Source organism: Dipodomys ordii, unplaced genomic scaffold (assembly GCF_000151885.1).
Source record: "Dipodomys ordii isolate 6190 unplaced genomic scaffold, Dord_2.0 Scaffold10, whole genome shotgun sequence".
NCBI classification, from domain to species: domain Eukaryota; kingdom Metazoa; phylum Chordata; class Mammalia; order Rodentia; family Heteromyidae; genus Dipodomys; species Dipodomys ordii.
This window is the reverse complement of record NW_012267226.1, coordinates 21,547,390-21,570,156: the sequence shown is the minus strand read 5'-3', so window position 1 is coordinate 21,570,156 and position 22,767 is coordinate 21,547,390. Positions and strand designations below refer to the sequence as shown.

At 39.2% G+C, this 22,767-nt stretch overlaps 1 protein-coding gene across 1 annotated transcript in view; it reads right to left on the bottom strand.

Annotated features, from left to right (window-relative positions):
- The window catches only part of Arhgef12 (Rho guanine nucleotide exchange factor (GEF) 12), a 115,466-nt gene extending 92,765 nt beyond the window's left edge, over positions 1–22,701 (bottom strand). The window contains exon 1 of the mRNA XM_013009508.1: positions 22,391–22,701. Within this exon, the coding sequence (XP_012864962.1) occupies positions 22,391–22,422 (32 nt within the window). The 5' untranslated portion in view covers positions 22,423–22,701. The remainder of the gene's footprint in view (positions 1–22,390) is intronic.
- Positions 22,702–22,767: the final 66 nt, after the last annotated feature.

The following is a 22,767-nucleotide window of genomic DNA, read 5'->3' as shown; positions in this document are numbered from 1 at the left end:
CCCTCAGTGAGAGGGTACATACAGAAAAGATCATTCTGAGGAAGTATGTTTGAGTTTAAACTGTCTTCTTTCTTGACTCTGTAAGCCATTTATCTTCTTTTTGCTAATCTTTTCCAAGGGAAATACCAATCTCTCAGTTCTTTTACAACTCTGAAAAAGACTGGTGGGTAGAAGCAAATTATTACTGAACCCTTCTAAAAGGAATATCCCAAAACAAAATTTCTCTTCTAAGACAAGTGTAGATATCCAAAAGCTTTTGAAATTTCAAGGTATAGAAAGTCTATATATTGAATAGTAGGTATAAATTAGAAGGTAGTCATTTGATTTGCACCCCTAATATTTATGACTCTGTAATCAATTATTCATAAAGATTTTTTTGTTGTTGTTGTTGAAATATATGAATTTAGGTTGATACATTTATTATGTATTTGTGACTTTTTAAGTATAGAAACAAGGCTGTTTCTTTAAGTGAGCTAATGGCAAATGCCTCATGATCTTTCTTACACAAACTATCCTAAAATATACCACCTATGATTTATTTCCTGTTTTAGTTTCCTTAGTGTAGAAAACAATAGACACTCATAAAAATCTAGACTATACATTTCCCCCAAAGTTAGCCATTGTTTTTTTTACTGCTATGTATTTTGACAGAAATTTTTTCAATGACAGGGTTCTACTTAATTTCTAAAGCACATAAATTCAGTTTCCATAAAAATAATTTTTATTTTTGTTCTCATATTTCATCAGTTTTTACAATATGAATTAAAACTGTCTCATTCTAATACAAATACAACAGGTTAGGATTACATAATCAACTGAAGTAGAAGTCTTCTGAGTATCTATTACAAAGTAGCTTGCTAGACATAAGCGTTTAACCCACTGTAGGTAAAAGGCATGATCTATAACCAAATTGAGTAAATCCATTAGATCTATATTAGCTAAGTAATTTCAGCCACTGTTTCTCTTCTTCTTACTTCTTAAATATATTGGATGCTTCCTCCAAGATATGAGAAAGATTACTACCCACCATTGATGTTAAAGGACTGCATGAATTCTTAAATTATCATTCATATCTATCATACTGCCTCCAATAGCTCCTTAGATGTATGCAGCCACTTAGAGATACTCCAAACTTCTATTTTAATACCAAGAATGACACTCTTATTTGGCACTTTTGCTGTATCTCTAACACCATTATTTGAATCATTTTTGTTAGCTATTTCAGCTCAAAACACTTATTACAAACCTTATGAAAGTACTTCCCACCTAAACTGAAGCTATATATACAGTTTGGCAGAAAGAATGGAAAACTCTTCACACATCCATTTGGGCTTCAGGAAGAATTTCAAGTATTTCTGGATGACATCTTTAATTTATAAGATTATATGCATTACAGAGATAGCTTTATAAATAAGCATATCTTAACAAATTTGTCTGCCTATTGTGAACAACTTAATTTTTCCTTACAAGTACTCTCTGTACAAAACAAGGTGAATAAATATCCTAAAGATTGTTTTTAGATTTCTTTTTAGAACAAAAGTCACTTTGTTTTGTTTTTTTCATGTTTAACCATAGACCAATGTAGACTGTTACCTCTACTGCAATCTTCCAATTACAAAGACTTACAGTTAAAATTACCGGGGCTTACCACCATCAAAACTTAAAAGTGAGCTGGTCACTGGTGGTTCACACCTGTACTCCTAGCTACTCAGGAAGCTGAGATCTGAGGATCGTGGTTCAAAGCCAACCTAAGCAGTAAAGTCTGTGAGACTCTTATCTCCTGGAATTGGCACTGTAGATCAAAGTAGTAGAGTGCTAACCTTAAACAAAAAGAGCACAGGAATAGTGCCCAGCCCTGATTTCAAGCCCCACAGCCAACCAAAAAAATTTTTAAACTAGAACTGTCCTAATGATCGTAAATCACACATACTTGTGATGGGCAGACTCCAAAATAACCCCATGACTCTTGCCTCCTGGTATTTATGCCCTGGTACAGTTAGTTCTCTCCCACAGTGAACAGAATATTATGGAAGTAATAGTGTGATTTCTGAGGTCAGCTCACAAAAGTTATTACAGCCTCTCTCTAGGCACTCTCTAGGCAAAGCCAAGGCCTCCTGAGATCAATGACCAATGCAGGGCTGGGAAGGTGACTCAGTGGTAGAGTGCTTGCCTTGAGCTGAAGAGTTGAGGGACAATACCCAGGCCCCATAACCTACACCAAAAATAAATAAGTAGATAAAAAAATCAATGACCAATGCAGACCTGCCCAGCATAAATGAGACATCTTGAAATGGACCCATTAGCTTCAGCGGAGCTTTCAGTAAATGAAGCTCTTACTTCAAGGAGCAGATGTTAACTGGAACCTCATGAAAAACCTTCTTACCAAGACTACTCAGCTCACTTACCCCCAGACTCTAGGTCACAGAACTGAATGAAATACAAATTTTGGGCTGCACGCACAAAGAACACTTTGCCATGACTAAATGTCCTTTAAGCCACAACCAGAACAGTTGCCACTGATTATATGTGGCTGCTAAGCTAGAAAAGGGATCAGCAGCAACTGAGGAACTCTTGTTACCTTCTTTACGGTTAACTAATTTAAATGTAAATAGCCACGGTTCTTGGGGCCTCTGTACTAGTCAGTAAAAGTTTACTATTTTGGGCTAATCTAGTAACAGGGACCTAAAGGACCTGAAATCAAATCTGTCCCTTTCTACCTGGATTCTTCTTCCTCCATTTATCCAGTCTACCAAACAAAACCAACAAACTCAAACCAAGCCCTACCTCTTCCTCCTTACATGATAGCTCTAGTCACTTCCTCTTTTTCTTTTTTTTTTTGGGGGGGGGGTCCGGTCATAGGGCTTGAACTCTGGGCCTGGGCTTTGTCCCTCAGCTCTTCAGCTCAAGGCTAGCGCTCTGCCACCTGAGCCACAGCGCCACTTCCGGCTTTTTTCTTTTTGCTTATGTGGTGCTGAGGAATCGAACCCAGGGCCTCAGGCATGCAAGGCAAGCGCTCTACCACTGAGCCACCTGCCCAGCCCCACTTCCTCTTTTTTAAACACATTGCTACCTTCAGCTTGACTTCATTTTTCATCTGGATTACTGAAAAATCTCCTTATCAGTCCCTCCATCCCTGAAACCCCTTAAGCGAATCCTTTCTTCACCCGAAGGACCCTTCCTGTGTAACTCTGGTCTTACAACCTTCCTATTTAAAGGCATCAGTGCCTCCCGCAATCCAGAGGTTAAAAACCTCAACTCTTCAGAATGACCTAAAAGGCCTGTCACCATCTGGGCCACGGCCCACTCTAACTACACTAACTGCCGGCCCAGGACCAACCTCCAGGCTTTGCCACACCGAACTGTATGAAGTTCCTAGAAAGTGTGACCTGTTTCATCTTGTGTCTTCACTCAGAATATTCCTTTTAAATGTTCTTCTACCCCTCACCTGTCTGGCAGCTTTATTCCACCTCTCAGGATTCCACAGAAAGACTGATCTCACCTGTGAAGCTTAAAGTACTGACTCTTCTCTTTTGAAAAGCTGTCTATATCAGACTAGAAGACAGAAACGGTAGCTGATTCAACTCAATAAATGTACTTGGGGTAGAGAGATTAAAGGTTTGGTTACTACCACTTAGGTAGGTAAAGAAAGGGTGAGTAAAATCCAAGTAAGTGAAATAATTTTTGCTAGGCTGCTCTAAACAAAAACAACTAATCCAGGACGACTGAAGATATTTAGTACATGGTCTAAAATTATATGGCAGAACAAAGGGAATTTGGTTGACAATTGCAAGGTTAGGAAGAGCAGAGGCCATAGATAAAGATAAGAGAGATTGTAAGTCTGGTAATGATAATGAAGGCAAAGAGTACAGTTAAGAGGGTAGGGAGAAAGAAAGTATAGGAGAAGGTAAGACAGAAAGGTTACACAGAAATTTGAAAATAGAATCCTTCCAAGATCTCATATAGAGTCATATTGATAGATAGCTCCAAGGATAAATTATATGAAAATGCAAATTTGGGAGCTTTGACTAATAAAATGGATTAGATCATTTAGAATAATAAATCTGATTTCTCTCTTAACTAATAAAATCAAAGTCTGAGAGTTACTAATTTAATTGTACAATACACCTTCTGCTTTGAATCTGTGGATGTAGGGCTCATAAGACAAACAAAAATTACCCTCCTAACAAAGTGTCTTGGATGTTCTGTAGAACACAACTTAGAAATTACTGCTCCAACTGATTTTAAAATACAAGAGACTAAATAATCTTCTTTGGCTACACTATCTTATTTGAATCCTTATACTTTTTACTTGTGTTGATATATTTCACACACACACACACAAAGATAGCTATGGGTTGGGGACAGGACTCAAGAGATAAGAGTGCCTGCCTAGCAAGAGCTAAGCCCTGAGTTCAACCCAAGTATCATTGGGATGGAAGGGGGGAAAAAAGCAAAGACAACTACCAACAATTGTGTTCAGCAGCAAATACAGTAAACCAAGAGGTGAAAGATCTGAATATAAACTTTATTCCAAAATTCTCCTGGCTGGGAAATAATGAAACAGTCAATTCAGGTCCTGGAATCTAAGTTTTTCTCTCATATGTAAATCAGGAATGACATGCCTCGATGGGTTTTTATGCATATCAACTATAATATCTATAAAGGATCCAGGATATTGTGGGGGAGGAGTTAATACGTGAAAGCCAGTTGCTGTTACTAAATGAATAGTTGTAAAAGCATAGTGAATGCAAATATAAACAATTCTACTATCTTAAAACTAAACATATGAAAGTGACAAAGATAAAAAATAGAAATACAGTATTTACCTGAATAAAAAAATGCTATTCGTGCAATAACATCTTAAAGCATGATTGCAGCCATGATCATCAAAATTATTATTTCTCAATTGTAAAGTGTTTACTTCCTCATTATTTTTTCCAATTTGACTTTTAAAACTTCATCTGCCCTTGAAGACAACAGAACATTCTCCAGATTATATTGATAACAATACATTTTTCAAGTTGGATAAGCAGAAGTCGCCTTGCTGTGTAAGGCAGTAACTCTGCTAAAATGAGATATGGTAAATATTTATTCAAAATTAGCAGACCTTTACTCCACAGGGAGGCTGCAAGCATGGGAAAACACAGCTTCCCAGCACTCAACAAAGCGGATGTCTGGAGACCTCCCCAAAGGCTACATGTCTCTGTATCCCTAAGAATGCTTAGAAGAGCACTGCCTACTGCCTGGAGCCTCTCCTTAAGTCTTAAGCCTAGGTCTGCACATAGGAACATTTAGCAGACCTGTTAGATTTGTTTTAAGGAGGAGAATGATAAAGGAGGTGAAATTGGTTGTGATACCTTTTGTACATATATGAAAATGTCACATGAAACTTCCCCTTCGTATAACTAATGTGTGTTAAGCACTGGTGGCTCATGCGTTAGTCCTCGCTACTAGAAGGCTGAGATCTGAGGATTAGGGATTTAAGTTCAAACCAAACCAGTCCATGAGACTTAATCATCAAAAAAGCAGAATTGGAACTGTGGCTCAAATGGTAGAGTATCATCCTCAAGCAAAAACAAGACCAAAAAAAAAAACAAAAACTAAAGAATATCACCCAGGTCCAGAGTTCAAACACCAGTAACCAGAAATACATACATACATACATACATACAGCAAGCCTGGTAAAATTGTCAAGCAACGACTACTTCAATAAAAAGGTAGACAGCATATACCTAAGTAACTCTCTAAGTTAAGACATAAAACATTGCTACACTATATTACCAAAGAATTACCAGAGAAGGTTTTGTTTTGGTCTTAAATATTAAGTGTAGTAACATTCTGTCCAACGTGCTACAAAGTTTCAGTAAAATCACTTAAAAAAGAAGACATGAAGATTCAAAGTAACAATGTTTTATGGCTCAAAAGAGAAATCTACAGCTACAGTGAAAGGGACAATTACTTATTTAAAATATAAACTAAATAATAAAAGGGAAGATTATTCTAAAAAGACATTTTTCTTAATGCATATTATCTCCATTGCTAGTCTAGAGAGAAAAGTGTGTGAGACACCATCTCCAGTTAACCAGCAAATAGCAGGGCTGGAGACATGGCTCAGTGGTAGAGCTAGAGAGTTAAAGCCCTAGTATTTGCCAAAAAGAAAAGGGGGAGGGATAAAATTATAATATGGCAACAATAATAGACTTGTGTTGAAGACAAAATGGGTTTTATCCTGGGTTTTTATCCTACTGGTTAAAAAGATCAAAATAAGCTAATCAATATAAACAGAACTGAGACCATTAGTTCACAAAAATTTTTTAAACTTCACTTGGAGTTGTATCTCAACTTCTGTTTATAAACTATCTTGAAGCTCTAAGTAAGTTAGTGAACCTTTTTGAGCTTTATACCCTCCCCCCTTTTCTTAATGGGAAAAATATTTACTTGCTTTGTTGAGAAGATTAAAAAAGACAAAGCATAGAAGGAGCTAAGACAGGGCCCACTATGTATTATGTACTTAATAAATAGAAGGTTCTTTTCTACAGCTGAGACCACATTTATCTATTAGTAAATGTTCATTTTCACTCACATCTTGCTGCCTTTAATTAAATAGAGGAAAAGGTCTTCATGATTTAAACATTATCTTACTAAGCAAACCACTGTGCTTTACTGACCAAATTATTACCATATCTACATATTCACCAAATGCACAATATAAAGCCTTAAAAAAACTGCTTTCAAAAAGTCAATGAAATTCTCCTTCCAAAAAGTGAATGCAACAAAGTCTAATTCATACAGTAGTGATTTCTGCTACCAAAAAGCCATGAAGTCCTAATTTTACTACACCATTCCAGTTCCATTTCAGTTTAGGTAGCTTACTAAAATACAATGAAACTTAAAATAACTTAAAAGGAAAATAAAAGGACAGTATGTGATAGGAAGTAAATGTATTAAGTTTCTATTTTGGAACATAAAATCATGATTAGTCAGTTATAATTTCAGACCACGGCTTCCCAAATATAAAAATGACTTCTAGAGCCTTAATATTCAGCACCAACCCATAAATGATATGCTTGCAAATAAAGTTCTTAATTTACAGACATAGCAAGACCTTAAAATAAACTTTCCAGGGGCTGGGAAGGTGACTCAGTGGTAGAGTACTTGCCTCACATGCATGAGGTCCTGGGTTTGATTCTTCAGCACCACATAAACAGAAAAGACTGGAAGTGGTACTGTGGCTCAAATGGTAGAGTGTTAGCCTCTAGCTGAAGAACTCAGGGACGGCGCCCAGGCCTTGAGTTCAAGCCCCACGACAAAAAAAAAAAAAAAACACCTTCCATAACAATGACCTACGCAGAGTAGGCATTCAACATTTACTGATGCCAGGTGCTGGTGTTTCATGAACCTGAGATCTCAAGATGGTTCTTCAAAATCAGGACAGGAAAGTCCACGAGACTCTTATCTCAATTAACCAACAGAAAACCAGAAGTATAGCTGCAGATCATGCCGATCAAAGTGGCAGAGCACTAGCCTTAAACAAAAAGAGCTCAGGGCCCTGAGTTCAAGCCCCATGAGCATAAAAAAAAATGCTGAATAAATGAATAAACAAATGAACTAATGTTGATAAACACAGAACAACACAAATTCTAAGGGATCAACCACAGCTTTAAAAGTTCACTGCTGAGCACAGTGGGATGGCCTACACCTACAGTCCCAGCACCTAGGAGGCTAAGGATGTTAAGTTTGAGGCCAATCTGAGCACCCAGCCAGCCCAGTCTTGAGAAAAAAAAGTGGCTGCTCATCTTATACATCTTATCTATGTATTTTATTGAGAACTTATACCATTTTACAGTCTGAATTGAAATTAGTCTTTTAACATTCCGTTGTCCAAAAAGAAATGCACTCTTAACCTCTCTTTATTATTTTTTTGGAGGGGGGGGGGTCCGGTCATGGGGCCTGAACTCTGGGCCTAGGCACTGTCCCTCAGCTCTTCAGCTCAAGACTAGAGCTCTACCACTTGAGCCACGGCACCACTTCCGGCTTTTTTCTTTTTTTGCTTATGTGGTGCTAAGGATCGAACCCAGGGCCTCATGCATGCAAAGAAAGCACTCTACCACTGAGCCACCTTCCCAGCCCTTAACCTGTCTTAACTGCAACCTCTTTATAATAATAATAAAAAAAATCTATCCATTTGTAAATACATCCTAATTCTAAAACATATAATTTTAAATATAAAAGGAGTTATCTAAGTAAGGAAAAAAAAAACAAGTTTATAGGGTTTAGAACAACAGCTAATGTCTCAGGTTTAAACACCACCAGCTATATAATCTACTGACCTTTTACTATGTGCTAGGTCCATAAATACATTCTCATTTAAACTTCACAACAAATCTTCCAAGTAAACATTACTCTCATTTTTACTGACAAGAAAATTAAACTGCTGTTGAGAAAAGTAAATTTGCCTAAGATCTCCCTGCTAGAAATAAAATACACCCAAAATCCAAACTCCTCTCAATATCATCCTCAGTTCCTTCCACTTATTATTATATACATGGGTAAAACACACACATACATACCAAGCACACAAACACACATAAGCACACAAACACCAACACTGCACACATGCATGCACATTAAATTCAGGGCTGAAATATCTTTTCTTTTAAAAGTTACTTTTTGGTTGTTTTTTTGGCAGAACTAGGGTTGAAGTTGGCTTCTCCCTTACTAGACAGGTGCTCTTACCACTTGAGACACACACCCCCGCCCTATCTGTGTAAGAGTCAGCTATCTCTGACAGAATACAGTTTCAAAGAGAAAAAACCACCAGCAGGGTAAAAAATACAATTACAAATATCCATCCGTGTAATACCTGACTTAATTCCTATTTTTAGAAGCAGAACTGTACTCTGTATCCTGTTCAGTTACAATTCCATGGTAATGCGTTTCTTTCTTTGCTAATCACATCTAGGCAACACACCCAAATTACCCCTAAATACAGCCTCAAGAATTCCAATCACATAGGAAAAAATACAGTTAGCAAAAAACCACAAGTCTTATCCAAGCTGGCAACGTACAAAGTAAATCCAACTAAAATGCAATCCAAGTACTATTATCCTGATAAAGGTACTAACAAACAATTATCTCTGAAAACCAATGCTTTTAATTGTGATACAACAATAGACATGTTAACAATGGAAGTTATAGATTTGTTCTCCATTGGGAAAATTTACTTATTTATATTTAAAATCAACTACTGTCCCAAGGAACCAAATCCAGAACTAATTAAATAGACAAAAATGAATTTAATTTTATTTACAACAATGAAAGCCATTTTTAACTTGTAGTTTTTATGAAAGTACTCTGAAATAAGGTTAGCAATATAATTTAATTAAAGAAAATTAAAATTATTTGGATATTTATAAAGATTACTTTAATTGTCTCTATTTACAGTGATCAAAAGCCAAGAAAGTAAATTATATATAAGAATTCACTCAACTGTAAACTAAACTCTTTTCTACCTCACCATAAAGAACATATATTCTATAAAGAATTTATGTCCCACTATTCCCCGAAAGGATGATCCTAGCTGGGCGACAGTAGCTCAAACCTATGATCCTGGCAGCTCAGGAGGCTAAGATCTGATCATTTTTATTTGAAATCAGCTAGGGCAGACAAATCCAAAAGACTATTATCTCCAACTAACCAGACAAAAGCAGGAAGTGGAGCTGTGACTCAAGTGGTACAGTGTGTACCTTGACCCAAAAAGCTCAGAGACAGTGCCCAGGCCCTGAGTTCAAGCCCCAGACCTGGTACAGAAAAAGACCATCCTGGGCTGGGAAGGTGGCTCAGTGGTAGAGTGCTTGCCTTGCATGCATGAGGCCCTGGGTTCAATTCTTCAGCACCATCTAAGCAGAAAATGCCAGAAGTGGTGCTGTGGTTCAAGTAGTAAAGTGCTAGCCTTGAGCTGAAGAGCTGAGGGACAGTGCCCAGGCCTAGAGTTCAGGCCCCATGACTGCTTAAAAAAAAAAAAATATATATATATATATATATATATTTATATATATATATATATATATATATATATATGGGCTGGGAAGGTGGCTCAGTGGTAGAGCGCTTGCCTTGCATGCATGAGGCCCTGGGTTCAATTCCTCAGCATCACATAAGCAAAAAAGAAAAAAGCCGGAAGTGGCGCTGTGGCTCAAGTGGTAGAGTGCTAGCCTTGAGCTGAAGAGCTGAGGGACAGTGCCCAGGCCCAGAGTTCAAGCCCCATGACCGGAACCAAAAAAAAAAGAGAGAGAGACCATCCGACATTCATAACATATCTCTTACTCTCTACAACCATGGAAATGAAAAATAAAAAGATTGATTATACTAGCATCTTGAGCTGTTATGGAGGCTTCAAGGCCCTCAGTTCAATTAACCTGAGCAGCTGAGTTGGCTTTAGTGATTTCTAAGCTAAAAGCAGATAGATTCATTTACTTTCATATCATCACGGGGATTGCTTTAAAGACATGTAGATCCTTTCTCTGCACAACAAACAGTATAGGTGAACAGAGGATTTTTACAAGTGATTCTGAATTTCTTCTCCAGAGAAAATGACATTGCTAACCTCAAGCTCCCAGAAGACTTGGGAGCCATTAAAAGCTGGGATTCCTTTCAATTGGCAGGATTCCAAGAGAAGCTCAGTGAGAAATGAACCCTCCTACAAATCAAATCTGTTGCAATGTTATTTTTTCCAGAGGTTAATTACCTGCTTCTGCTACACACACATAAGACACACACTAAAGTGGATTAGAGGAGAGGCTGGAAAGGTAGATGACATTCTGTTGCAAGCCTCCTCCAGAAATACTGGAAATGAAATCAAAACAAATCCTGGCTATCAAATTCTAAATATATTCCATGAACATCCTCTCCTACTCCATGCTTGTCAGTTCACAGTACTGCTATCTCAATCTAAGCAGACAGTGAGAACTTACTTAAGTTATCATTTCAGACTAAGTTGCCATAACTTAGGAAAATAAACATGGATAAAATCAGGACATCCAGAAACTGCTTCAAAGTAAGTAAATAAGGAGGCAAGGGAAGGAAACATGAACCCAGACTGCCCATACATGGATCACGCTGATGCTAATGAGAAGAACACGAAGTTCAACATACTGATCTCTACTATTCTATGGATCTGAAATTTCCCATTTAAAAAAGCAGAACTTTTACAGACTCAAAACGATCCATATGAAAAACATTCATTAAGCATCACCAGTAGTAGACTAGACATTTTTGTTCCTAATTATTCAACCTCTACTTTGCTTCCTGAAAAGGATTATACAGACTTACATGTTATCGTCACCTGCAATGGGGGAAGGGGTATATATTCTATCCCACTGACAAAGGCCACATGATTAGGTCTGGCCAATGTCCTCCGAGCCACTGTGGTGTGCACTATGACTGACTGAAAGCTTTAAGAGTCAGCCTATGTTTGCATCCGTTTTCTTGCCTTTTCCTTTGGCCACAATAATGACATACACCAGACAGCAGATGCTTCCTTAGCTGGGATTCCAGGGTAAGACACAGGAAGCAATGGTATAGCCAATCAGGAGCTGACACTGAAATTCAAAGGTGGTGTTGCTATGCCAGTATAAAGAGCAAAACCTGACAGATATACCTACTACAGAGTAGATGCAAAAATAAATAAATAAATAGGCCAGTATATATTTCAATGTTTTGAAGAATCAGAGTATGGGTATAAGCAAGTAATCCCAGCACTTCAGAGGTGAAGGGAGAAGACTTAAGAGTTTGAGGCCAGCCTGGGTTATAGTCTATGCCCTTTTCCAAAAAAAGAAAAAGAGACCAGTCACTGGTGGCTCACACCTGTAATCCCGGCTGCTCAGGAGGCTGAGATCTGAGGATCACAGTTCCAAGCCACCCCAGGCAGGAAAGTCCATGAGACTCTTATCTCCAATTAATTACAGAAAAATCTGGAAGTGGCTGTAGTTAAAGTGGTAGAGTGCTGGCTTTGAGCAAAAAGGAGCTTGGGAACAGCACCTAAGCCCAAAGTTCAAGCTCCAGGACAGGCAATAAAAGAAAAAGAGAAGAGAAGAAGGGAAAGAAAGAGGGAAGAAGAAGAAAAGGAGGGAGGAAAAAAGGGAGGAGTTTGAGTAAATAGAATTGTACTGCTACTAGGACTTGAACTCAGGGTCTCAGGTTCCTGCTTAGCTTTTTTTTTAATTCTCTTTTTTCTTGCCAGTCCTGGGGCTTGAACTTGGAGCCTACACATTGTCCCTGAGCTCCTTCTGCTCAAGACTGGCACTCTACCATTTGTGGTACTGAGGAATCAAACCCGGGGCTTTGTGCATGCCAGGCAAGCACTCTGCCTCTAAAGCCACACCCCAAGCCCCCTGCTTAGCTTTTTCATTAAAGGCTGGTGCTCTATCATTTGAGCCACACTTCCACTTCTGGCTATTTGTTAGTTAGCTGGAGATAAAGAGTCTAAGATTTTCTGCCTGAACTGACTTCCAACCATGATCCTCAGATCTCAGCCTCCGGCGAATGTAGGATTATAGGCATGAGCCACAGATACCTGGCTAATCCAAAATAGTTTAACTATGGGTATCTCTCAGAAGAATGTCCAACAAATGGTGACTCTGTATGGACAGGGGTAAGATCAGAGCCTTTTTATAACATTAGTATGATTTAAAGTGTGTGAGTGATCAAGCTCCATTATATTCAGACTGCTTTGTTAAATGTCACTTCCTTTGTAGAACTACTTAAAGATTTAAAAACAGAGTAAAATAGGGCTGGGAAGGTGGCTCAGTGGTAGAGTGCTTACCTTGCATGCATGAGGCCCTGGGTTCAATTCCTCAGCACCACATAAGCAGAAAAAAAAGCAGGAAGTGGTGTTGTGGCTCAAGTGGTAGAGTGCTAGCCTTGAGCTAAGAGCTGAGGGATAGCGCCCAGGCCCAGAGTTCAGGCCCCACAACCGACAAAAAAAAAAAAAAAAGTGTGTGTGTGTGTGTGTGTGTGTGTGTGCACACACGCGCGCGCATGGGTGTTTCATCTGGACAACGTTAGGGTAGTTAGATCATTTGGGCCACTTTTTTTTCTTTATCCTTTCCAAATTAAACAATAAAATATAACAAAGCAAAAATTGGCTGACAACTTAAATTATAACACTACCAAAAACTATCACTCTACCATCAAAATATTCAGTTGCTTTTTTTAATGTCAAGTAATAAATGTGCAATTCTATTAGTTTGCTCATTTTGGGGTTTTATCAAAAATAGACGGGCTTGCTTATGCATAGTACAGCTATTGATCACAAAAGGCAGTCTCAGCTGGGCACTGGTGGCTCATGCCTGTAATCCTAGCTACTCAGGAGGCTGAGATCTGAGGATCATGGCTCTAAGCCAGCCAGGGGAAGAAAATCCGTGAGACCCTTATCACTAATAAACCACTCAGAAAACCCAAAGTGCTGCTGTGGCTCAAGTGGTAGAGCACTCACCTTGAGCTGAAGAGCTGAGGGATGCACCCAGGCCCAGAGTTCAAGGCCCACGACTGAAAAAAAAAGGGAGTCTCTCTATTCATTATTTTAGTATTCCAGTTAAATAGATGAAGAAGCTCTAATTAGTACATTTGTGAACAGGTCTTTACCAGTACAACAGACAGAGGATCTACTACTAATTTACTGAAAGAGAATAATTTAAATAAAGAATTAGAAGAGGACAAAGTAAAAAAAAAAATCTAACTTTGACTCTTGTAGTGATTAAATAATATTTTAATGGTTACAGAAATCAAGTTCAGTAGAATAGCGCTTGATCACATAAACATGCTTTTGCTTCAGCTAAACAGTATCTGAACACAGCAATAATCTCCAAGGAATATATTTGTACTTTTCATCCTAGGATCTCAAAGCATTCTACAAACATTAACTTAACCCTCTCCCACCTGAGAGGTGGACATTAGACAGCACTGTAACTACCTACCTTGCTGCTGTAAAACATTTAAGTAGCCTTTTAGTATTTACCCTGAGAAAAATCTCACCCAAACAGCCAATAAAACAGGAAATAAGCTGACAGTGCATATGCTACCACCAATCTCCAAAAAGATCAGACCTTCACCCACAAGAACCACTTCCTCTGAGTAAACCACAGAGAGTATACTGGGCAAACCACAACCCAGACAGATCACCAGCCAGCATCTATGAGAGAACGTGGTTAAACACCTTCACAGATTTCCTATGTGTATTCAAGTGTATTTGGGGGATATGTTATGAGTCAAAACAACAACACATGGCCACGTTCTGTATTATGTGATCACTTTTAGACATAAATTCCTTAAGATTTTAATCAGGTCTGAGATTTGAGTATAATAATCTACATTTCCTGAATCTATTCGATATCTATAAAATTCTTTGAGTACATTAACTAAAACTCAGCACTTACAATATTTAACTAAAACTGTAGTTTTACAAGTTATCTTTAAATGACTACAATATGCTTTTATAACGTCATAAGAAAAAAGTATGACAAGTAACTAATTGCAAGCACTAACTAAACTGGGTTTCCTTAGACTTTTTTTTTTTTTGAGACAGGGTCACTCTAGATAGCCCAGTCTAATTTCAAACTCAAGATCCTTCTCCATCCACCTCCCAAGTGAAAGGATTACAGGTATTCGCCACCATCCCAACCTCTTACAGGTTTCTGATTTCCATGTGAATTGCTGTTCACAGTCCCAAGAAGGGAAACATTTTTTCACGGGTCATTATATTTGCTTGTCTCTAAACACTGGGAGGCCACTCAAGCCTGACACATGACTATGATTTATGGGAAAAAAAAAACAACAACATAGGAGTCAGCATTTGAATTAGTGAAAGATCCTGTTTTTGGTATGAATTTAAACTGTCAGCTGCCCTGGTGCATGCTAATTCAATAAGATAAACTTAGTGTATTTCTTCTTTCACTAAAAGTCAACAATACATGCTTATGCAATTTGGACAAAGTGTCTGACCTTCGGCACAATCATGTAAACCTTTGCAGAATTAAAACTCTAAAAATTATTCAGCCATCAGCTTCACTGGCTTCTCTTGGAGTTAGACACTGTTTTATAAACACCTTTCATATATGGCTATCTTGATATTCCAGACATTCTAAGTGGAAAAAGTAAAATGCTTTCAAATGGGCATGTTTCCAAAATTCTAAAATTACTGGTGAAATACCAAAGGAACAGTGAAATCTACTTACATACTTTTAAACTAAAAAGTTTCAAAGAAAAAGGTTAATTAAAAAGCTCTCTAATTGTATTTTATAATCATTTAAATAATACTTTCTTACTACTTCTTATCATTAGTAACAAGTTTTACACATACAACAGCAAGAAAGTAAGACAGTTTTTCAATTTTAACAATAGTTCATTTTACTAAGCAAAACAGGTCTATTTCTTTACACTACTATAAAGACACAGCAGGAGACAAACAAAAAGAATGATGACCACCAGAGGGAAAAAAGCATGGATCACAACATATTGCAACAGATATTTTACCTTACAGCTACAATCACTTATCTTCACTTAATTTATTTTGTCTTCACTTCTGATTTTTAATCAGTAAAAGCTCCTGACATTTTGGATTTCTGTGTTTTATCTTCTGGCCACATAACTGAAATATTTATCATACTCAGGCATTACTGTGAAAAAAACTTTTTAAGAAAGCCTCCATAGGGGCTGGGAAGGTGGCTCAGTGGTAGAGTGCTTGGGTTGCATGCCTGAGGCCCTGGGTTCAACTCCTCAGCACCACATAAGCAAAAAGAAAAAAGCCGGAAGTGGCGCTGTGGCTCAAGTGTCAGAGCGCTAGCCTTGAGCTGAAGAGCTGAGGGACAGCGCCCAGAGTTCAGGCCCCACTACGGGACCCAAAAAAAAAAAAAAAAGAAGGCCTCCATAACTTAAGAAATTATTTCATTAGTTGATCTGGTATTTATGCTGACACAATGCTTGTGTCATGTGACTGTTACATTTAACATCCACTCTAAAAACTATGTAAAATAAAAGTGGAGCCAGGGACAGACTCAGTGGTAACTTGGCGAACATGTGTAAGGCCCTGGATTTGATCCCCAGCACTTCAAAATAAATAAATAAGAATGAATTTAAGTTGGGAGGCTCTTGCTACCTATAATCTGAATCACAGGAAAACTAAAGTTTGAACTTGTTTCTCTAAAATGAGTCCAGATAGAATACACAATTATCAACTGCTGTATTGAGAGCAACTTGGAGGAAAGCTAGGAAAATATTAAGCAGGATGTTGGTAGTTCGATCATGGGGCAACAGAAACCATAACAACTTGACTAAGCAAAAAGTAAAAGAGGAATGGAACAGTGGTGGATAACCATCTGAGCTATTTAGAGTCATAGAAGCAAAAACTGGGAGGACAGTATTACAATTAGCTTGGTCCAGCAAGTACACAAAATAGGACAACTGAAAAGAAAAGTCTGAGGTAAAGACCAGGAAAAGCTTCCTGATTACAAGACCCATCAGGCTTGTTGTTCAGGCTCCAGGGGAAGTGACAGTATCTTTATCCTCCAGATTCATTTTAAAGTTAGGGTAAGCATCTTGTAGGAAAAAAAATAATCCAACTCTGACTTGGTGAGGTTGAAAAATTACAAAAGAGAGAAAAATAACATACATAAAAAGACAACAATCAAAATAAAAACAAGAGGCCTTGAAAGCCAGAAAATCTAGATTAAAATATTACATAAAGTGCTTGCCTAGCATAGGACTCAGGGCCTCAGGCCGAGCTGCAAAAAGCCTTGGGTTTGTTCTCTCCCATTTTATAATCTTGACTTAGTAATCCTGACAACTGTGAGTGGTGTTAAAGTGTAAAAATGACAGAAACACGGTCTGCCCTATCAAAGGATATCATGACACACTTCGGAGGAATTTACTCAAAAAGAAGCAAATATAGAGAGAGAGATAGATACAGATATAGATATACTTGCCAATTTAAAATTTTCAAAGGTACTATTTTGAAGACTCCTAATTATTAAAAGGGAAATGGACACGTCTTCAAAACAAAGCTTTACAATGTCTTCTAATCTATGTTTTAAGACATTAAGACCAAATGAAGTTAAGCTATCTATTCCTGAAAATGTGGCATAGTCACATAAGCAATTCTATGATAAGAAGGTGTGTTTGACAGTACTAGGGAAGATCCCAGGGCCTCTAAAATGGTAAGAAAGTCCTCTGCCGCTGAGTTACACCCCTGGCCCTAGAAGAGGCATTTCTTTTTCTTTATTGGGTCATGGGTCTTGAACTCTGGGCCTGAGTGCTGTCCCTCAGCTCTTCAGCTCAAGGCTAGCGCTCTACCACTTGCACTACAGCGCCACTTCTGGTTTTCTGGTGGTTTATTGGAGGTAAGAGTTTCACGGACTTTCTTGCTGTGTCTGGCTTTGAACCGTGATCCTCAGATCTCAGCCTCCTGAGTAGCTAGGATGACAGGCGTGAGCCACCAGTGCCCAGCATTTAAATGGTTCTCTGGAGGCAATATGGGGACTTTTTTGCATCTTGATTGCCTGATAACTATTAGAAATGCCTCTTCTAGGACTGGGAAGGTGGCTCAGTGGTAGAGCGCTTGCCTTGCATGCTCGAGGCCCTGGGTTCGATTCCTCAGCACCACATAAGCAAAAAGAAAAAAGCCGGAAGTGGCGCTGTGGCTCAAGTGGTAGAGCACTAGCCTTGAGCTGAAGAGCTGAGGGACAGTGCCCAGGCCCAGAGTTCAAGCCCCACGACCGGACCAAAAAAAAAGAAATGCCTCTTCTAAGCCGGGCACCGGTGGCTCACGTCTGTCATCCTAGCTACTCAGGAGGCTGAGATCTGAGGATCACGGTTCAAAGCCAGCCCGGGCAGAAAAGTCCATGAGACTCTTATCTTCAATTAACCACTAGAAAACCGGAAGTGGTTCTGTGGCTCAAGCAGTAGAGTGCTTGCCTTGAGCTGAAGAGCCCAGGGATAGCGCCCAAGCCCAGAGTTCAAGCCCCACAACCAACAACAACAACAAAAAAGAACCATTTAAATATCCTGCTGTTTTTGTGACCCACGCTGATTTGGGAAGCAATTCCTACCCCTTCATGATGACTCTAAGAAGAGACAACCACTTAGAGATTTATACAACTCTTTGCCAATGATGATAATCCTCCACAGAATAATATGGAAATCCACCATTTATGGTTCCACGAATACCTACCACCAAGTTCACTTTTGTGGAAAACTCAAACTTGTTTTAAAAAAAAAGAAAAGAAAAGAAAAAGCCTGCATTCACTCAGTACCCCACACTGTGTGTTAACAATTGAAAGCAGCAGTGGTAAGTGGTATCCCCAGGTAATGATTTTTTGCAATGATTTCAAATACACTTCCTCTGTCATTTCCCTGAATAGGAACATTTTTCTAACTTCCTTTGGACTCTACCTGTTGACTCATGTGAAACTGTACAAGTGAATGCTCTATTGCATACCTATATGAATTAAGATTTTATACTGAACAATTTTTTAAAAGATGAAAGCAAAATAATGGCAAGATTATACTGTGATTCTTGTCCCCAATTTTCATTTTGCATTTATCAGTTGAATGGCTTTACAAGAAAATGCTACAATTAATGTCACCTTGCAGATGACTCGTGCAACCTTGAAAACAAACTGACATGAACCCTTCTTTTCTGCCCAAAAGCAACATGGCAACATTTGAAGAAAAAAATGCCAGAAATGAAAATGCTAACTGCATATGAAGTTACAGGTTTCCATATTCAAAGAGTGTGCTTAAGTCAAACAAGATTAAAATTGGATTCAATGCTAAGAAAACTGCAGTACATCCAAAGCTTTTATCTACAACATAACAGCAAAATCTGGAAACCCTAGGCAAAGTAAAAGCCCATTTTCTTCTATGAACACCCCTGTAACTTTCTTGCCTGTACCTCCTCCCCAGTAAACTCAACTGTTACAGAAGCTAACGTGGAATCACTTGAGTTTGCTGAAGAGCTTTCTCTCCTCTCTACCTCTCAGAAGAAATTCCAAATGTCACAGAAGCTAAACTCTAGGAACAGAAGAAGCCATGTAGGAGTATTGGAAACAATTAGGATATTATTTTAGGTCTGAATGCAACCAATGCATACTTAAGAACTGCATTTTTACTACTTTTCTAGTGATCATTCTAAACGGTGAAGTTAATCTCCTGGTCTCATCGAAGTGACAAAGCAAAAAACTGTAAAGTATCCATAAAACTACTTAAGACTTTTTAAAAAGCTGTATGACTACTGTGAACATACTGTAAGTTTTAGATCAAGAAAAAGGAGGAGGAGGAGGTGGGGGTGGTTGACCACCACCACCACGATCAAATAATCAAGGCTGAGCAGTACAAGCTTAAGGCAAGAGAAGGGAGCAAATGAATGTGTTAATTTAACTGCAAAATAATAACAGGATGTAACCAAGTTCGCAGTATCCAAAGTGACCAATCAGACCCTAAACATAGCTGAATTCCATCCCGGCCCCAGCACGTCCCTAACACAAGAATAAAACCCTTCTTATCTTGTTCAGCCATGTGTCGCCTGCCACAAACTGCAAAACAGAACAACGCCCAAAACCAGCTAAGTCTGATTTCAACTGAGGACAGGCTCTGTAGTCAGAAGCACCACAATGAAAGAACTCCAGTTCACACAGCTGGCCTAGTGGCTTTGCACTCTACAGAACAAAGCCATACCACATACAGTACTTCAAACTTGAAAGGATCTCTAAAAAGCTACTCTAGCACCATTAATTTGCCAATAGCCTTACATTCAGAAAAATATACCTACTGTGAAATGGAGTTACACATGGGAAGAAAGATGAGTAGGGAGGGCTGAGAGGAAGCTAGAAATTATCCTAGAAATTATATCCTAACACTCATAACCCTGTTAAGGCACACTGGTATGGAAATACTAAACCAGTACTTCCAGATTGCACCTCAACATATACTCACATCAGGAACTACTCTTAAAGAGAAATAGCTACTTTACAGAAAAGAAATGTTTAAAGAAAAATGATCCTCATAAAAATAAAAAATAAAAACCAGGGTTTGGGATCATGGCTCAAGTACAGTACCTGCCTAGCAAACATGGAGCTCTGAGTTCAAGCTAGCTCCATCACTGCCAAAAAATAAAAACTGAAAACATAACAATAATAAATTCCTAAGAAACAGATCTCAACAAAATTAAGTGACTTCTCTTTAACTTTCATTAGGGGAGGAGGGAAGGAAGGAAGGAAGAAGGAAGGGAGGAAGGGAGGGAGGGAGGAGAAATGGGAAGAGAGAGAGGGGGAGGGGGAGAGAGAGGGAGAGGAGGACAGAGAGCGAGAGAGAGGGAGAGAGAGAGAGAGAGGAGTTAGACAGCATCTGAACCAATCCAAAAATATTAACCCCCAGTGCATTTTGCTGCTCAATCGTTCAATCAATGCTTGATGATGAGCAGGTTCTCTAATGCCTTTTTATTTGGTGGTCTTGCTTTAAATGGAATAGTTGCCTAATGTAACTAGGTAGAGGTTTCAACTGAGAAATTATCTTTTCAGCCTTACCCCACAAGATATTATTATAAACATTTAGTCAAACTGATTCCCTTCACCAATGTGAACTACTTTTTCCCAGCGTTAAAAGCCACTATACAATACCTGATTTCATATAATGTACATTTACTGCTGTTGCATAAATATACAAATAAATCAAAGCCATTTTTCTTTTGGGGGGGCAGGCTTTCAATAATCACATTTTTATGCTAAACCATAAAAAGACTCAAATCTAAGTATTTTATTCCAATAGAAAGAAGAAGAAAATCCCTGAAATGCACAGCTGGAGAAAATCATTATTCAGATCTGAAAAGTCACATAGTGACTTTTGTGTGGAGTGAGCTGGTGCCCCTCACTTCTGTATGGTAAATCCCAGCATTTCAATGAAAATCAACACATCAGTTCCTAGGCAAGATTTCTTGCCTACAGGTTCAAGGGCACAAACTGAACAACCAGCAAAACCCTTGAAAGTGACTAATCAGGAGCCAAAGACCCTGAACAGAAAAAGAGGAGAGATGGGGAGGGGAACAAGGAAAGCACTGTATGACTCATGTGACATAGATCTTCAGAGAAGTTAAAAATCAGCTCACTGGAAATGAACAGCCATTTCACAAAGTGTGTAAATAAAGGGTGAACATAAATCGTTTAAATATTTAATGGAATATTTTAGGTGAACACTCATGTGACACTGGAAAGCATCAACAGGAAGAGGAAGTTCTGCTTCTAAAGTAGCTGTTATGCTATGATAATGGAATTTGGCCCTTTTAAAATCAACAGTCTTTCACTTGGGTGAAACTCTCTTATTTGGAAATTAAGCTACTTTCCAAAGGAGCGCTTCTAGACTTTTCTTCAAAGGGCTTTGGCCTTGAAATTCAATTATTTGAGCTGAGTTCTTTTTTTTTTAATGATCTAATAGTTTGAATGTTGACTTAATGTTAGCTGCCTAAAATTAGGGCCTAACATGCAGCATCACGATTAAATTGAGAAATAAAGTGTGCTATAGAAACCATTACCCCTTTGCCACTTAAACCTATTCAATCGAATTAAGGAGAGGAAGGGAATCTACTTGTGGAGGCTGGAGGGGCTCCAAAGGCCCATGAACATACATCGCCATGCCCGGCTGACTATCAAACCTTCCACCTGTCTTGCTTGAACCACTCTTACGGCTCCCGTCCCCTAAATGCCAGTGTTTCTGAAGGATGAAATATTAAAATAGCATCATTAAAAGCAAGCAAGCTCTGATTTCCCCTCATTTCTTTCAGCTCCTGGAGACGGCCTGCAGCAAGAGCCTGTGATTTACTGGTAATGTCAACATTCGGGAAAATTATTAGATAATTAATAGACACTGTGCAGGTCAACACTTAACCGGGGAGATCAAATTCACAAAGCACCGAGCAGCAGCAGCAGGCTGAAACTTAAGTTCACAGACAGCAATCTCTGCAGTGTTCTCTAGAGAGAACTATCGCAGGCCAGGAGGCAGCCCGCTGACACCCCGAAACCCACAAGACCAACTCAGCCACTGACCTTCACCCAAAATGACCTTCCCCAAGTCGAGTTACTTGGCCCTAATTCGCATTTGCAGACTGCACCCCACAATCGTGTTTTTTCCCTATCTCTTCTCTGAAAACAGGGGCAACTTTTTTGGGAAGGAAAAAAAAACAAAAACCAAAAAGCAGCAGCAGCAGCAGCAAAACCACAGTTTCCAAACTGAAGCCCACCAGGTACCTTGGCACCCCGGTTCCTGAGGCCTGTCAATGTCGCTGGGCGATCCGGCTGGGCAGGACCCAGCCGGCGGGGGGGGGGGTAAGGGGGGACTTCGTACCCACCTGTCGGTGATAGTAGACTGTGTGCCACTCATTGGGGCCCTGGGCGCGAGGTCCTCCTCCTATCCAACTTGCATTTTACAGCAGCACCCCCACCCCACCCCCAGTCCTCTGGGATCAGGCCCAATTCCGGCAGGGACACAAAAGTCCAGCTCAAAACTCCATTCGGTCATCTAGAACATCCGACTGGAAAGGGGGGGCAAAGAAAGGGGGTGCGGGTGGAAGCGGGGCGAGCGCTCTCCCCCTCCCAAAACAACACGGAGAGTCAGCCGGAAGGAGAGCTCCGGAGCTGGCGCCGAGTCCTCCCGGGGAGAAAGAAGCCTCGGTGGCGGAGGGAGCCTGCGAGTCGCGGGGCCGGGGCCGGGGCCGGGCCGGCGGGG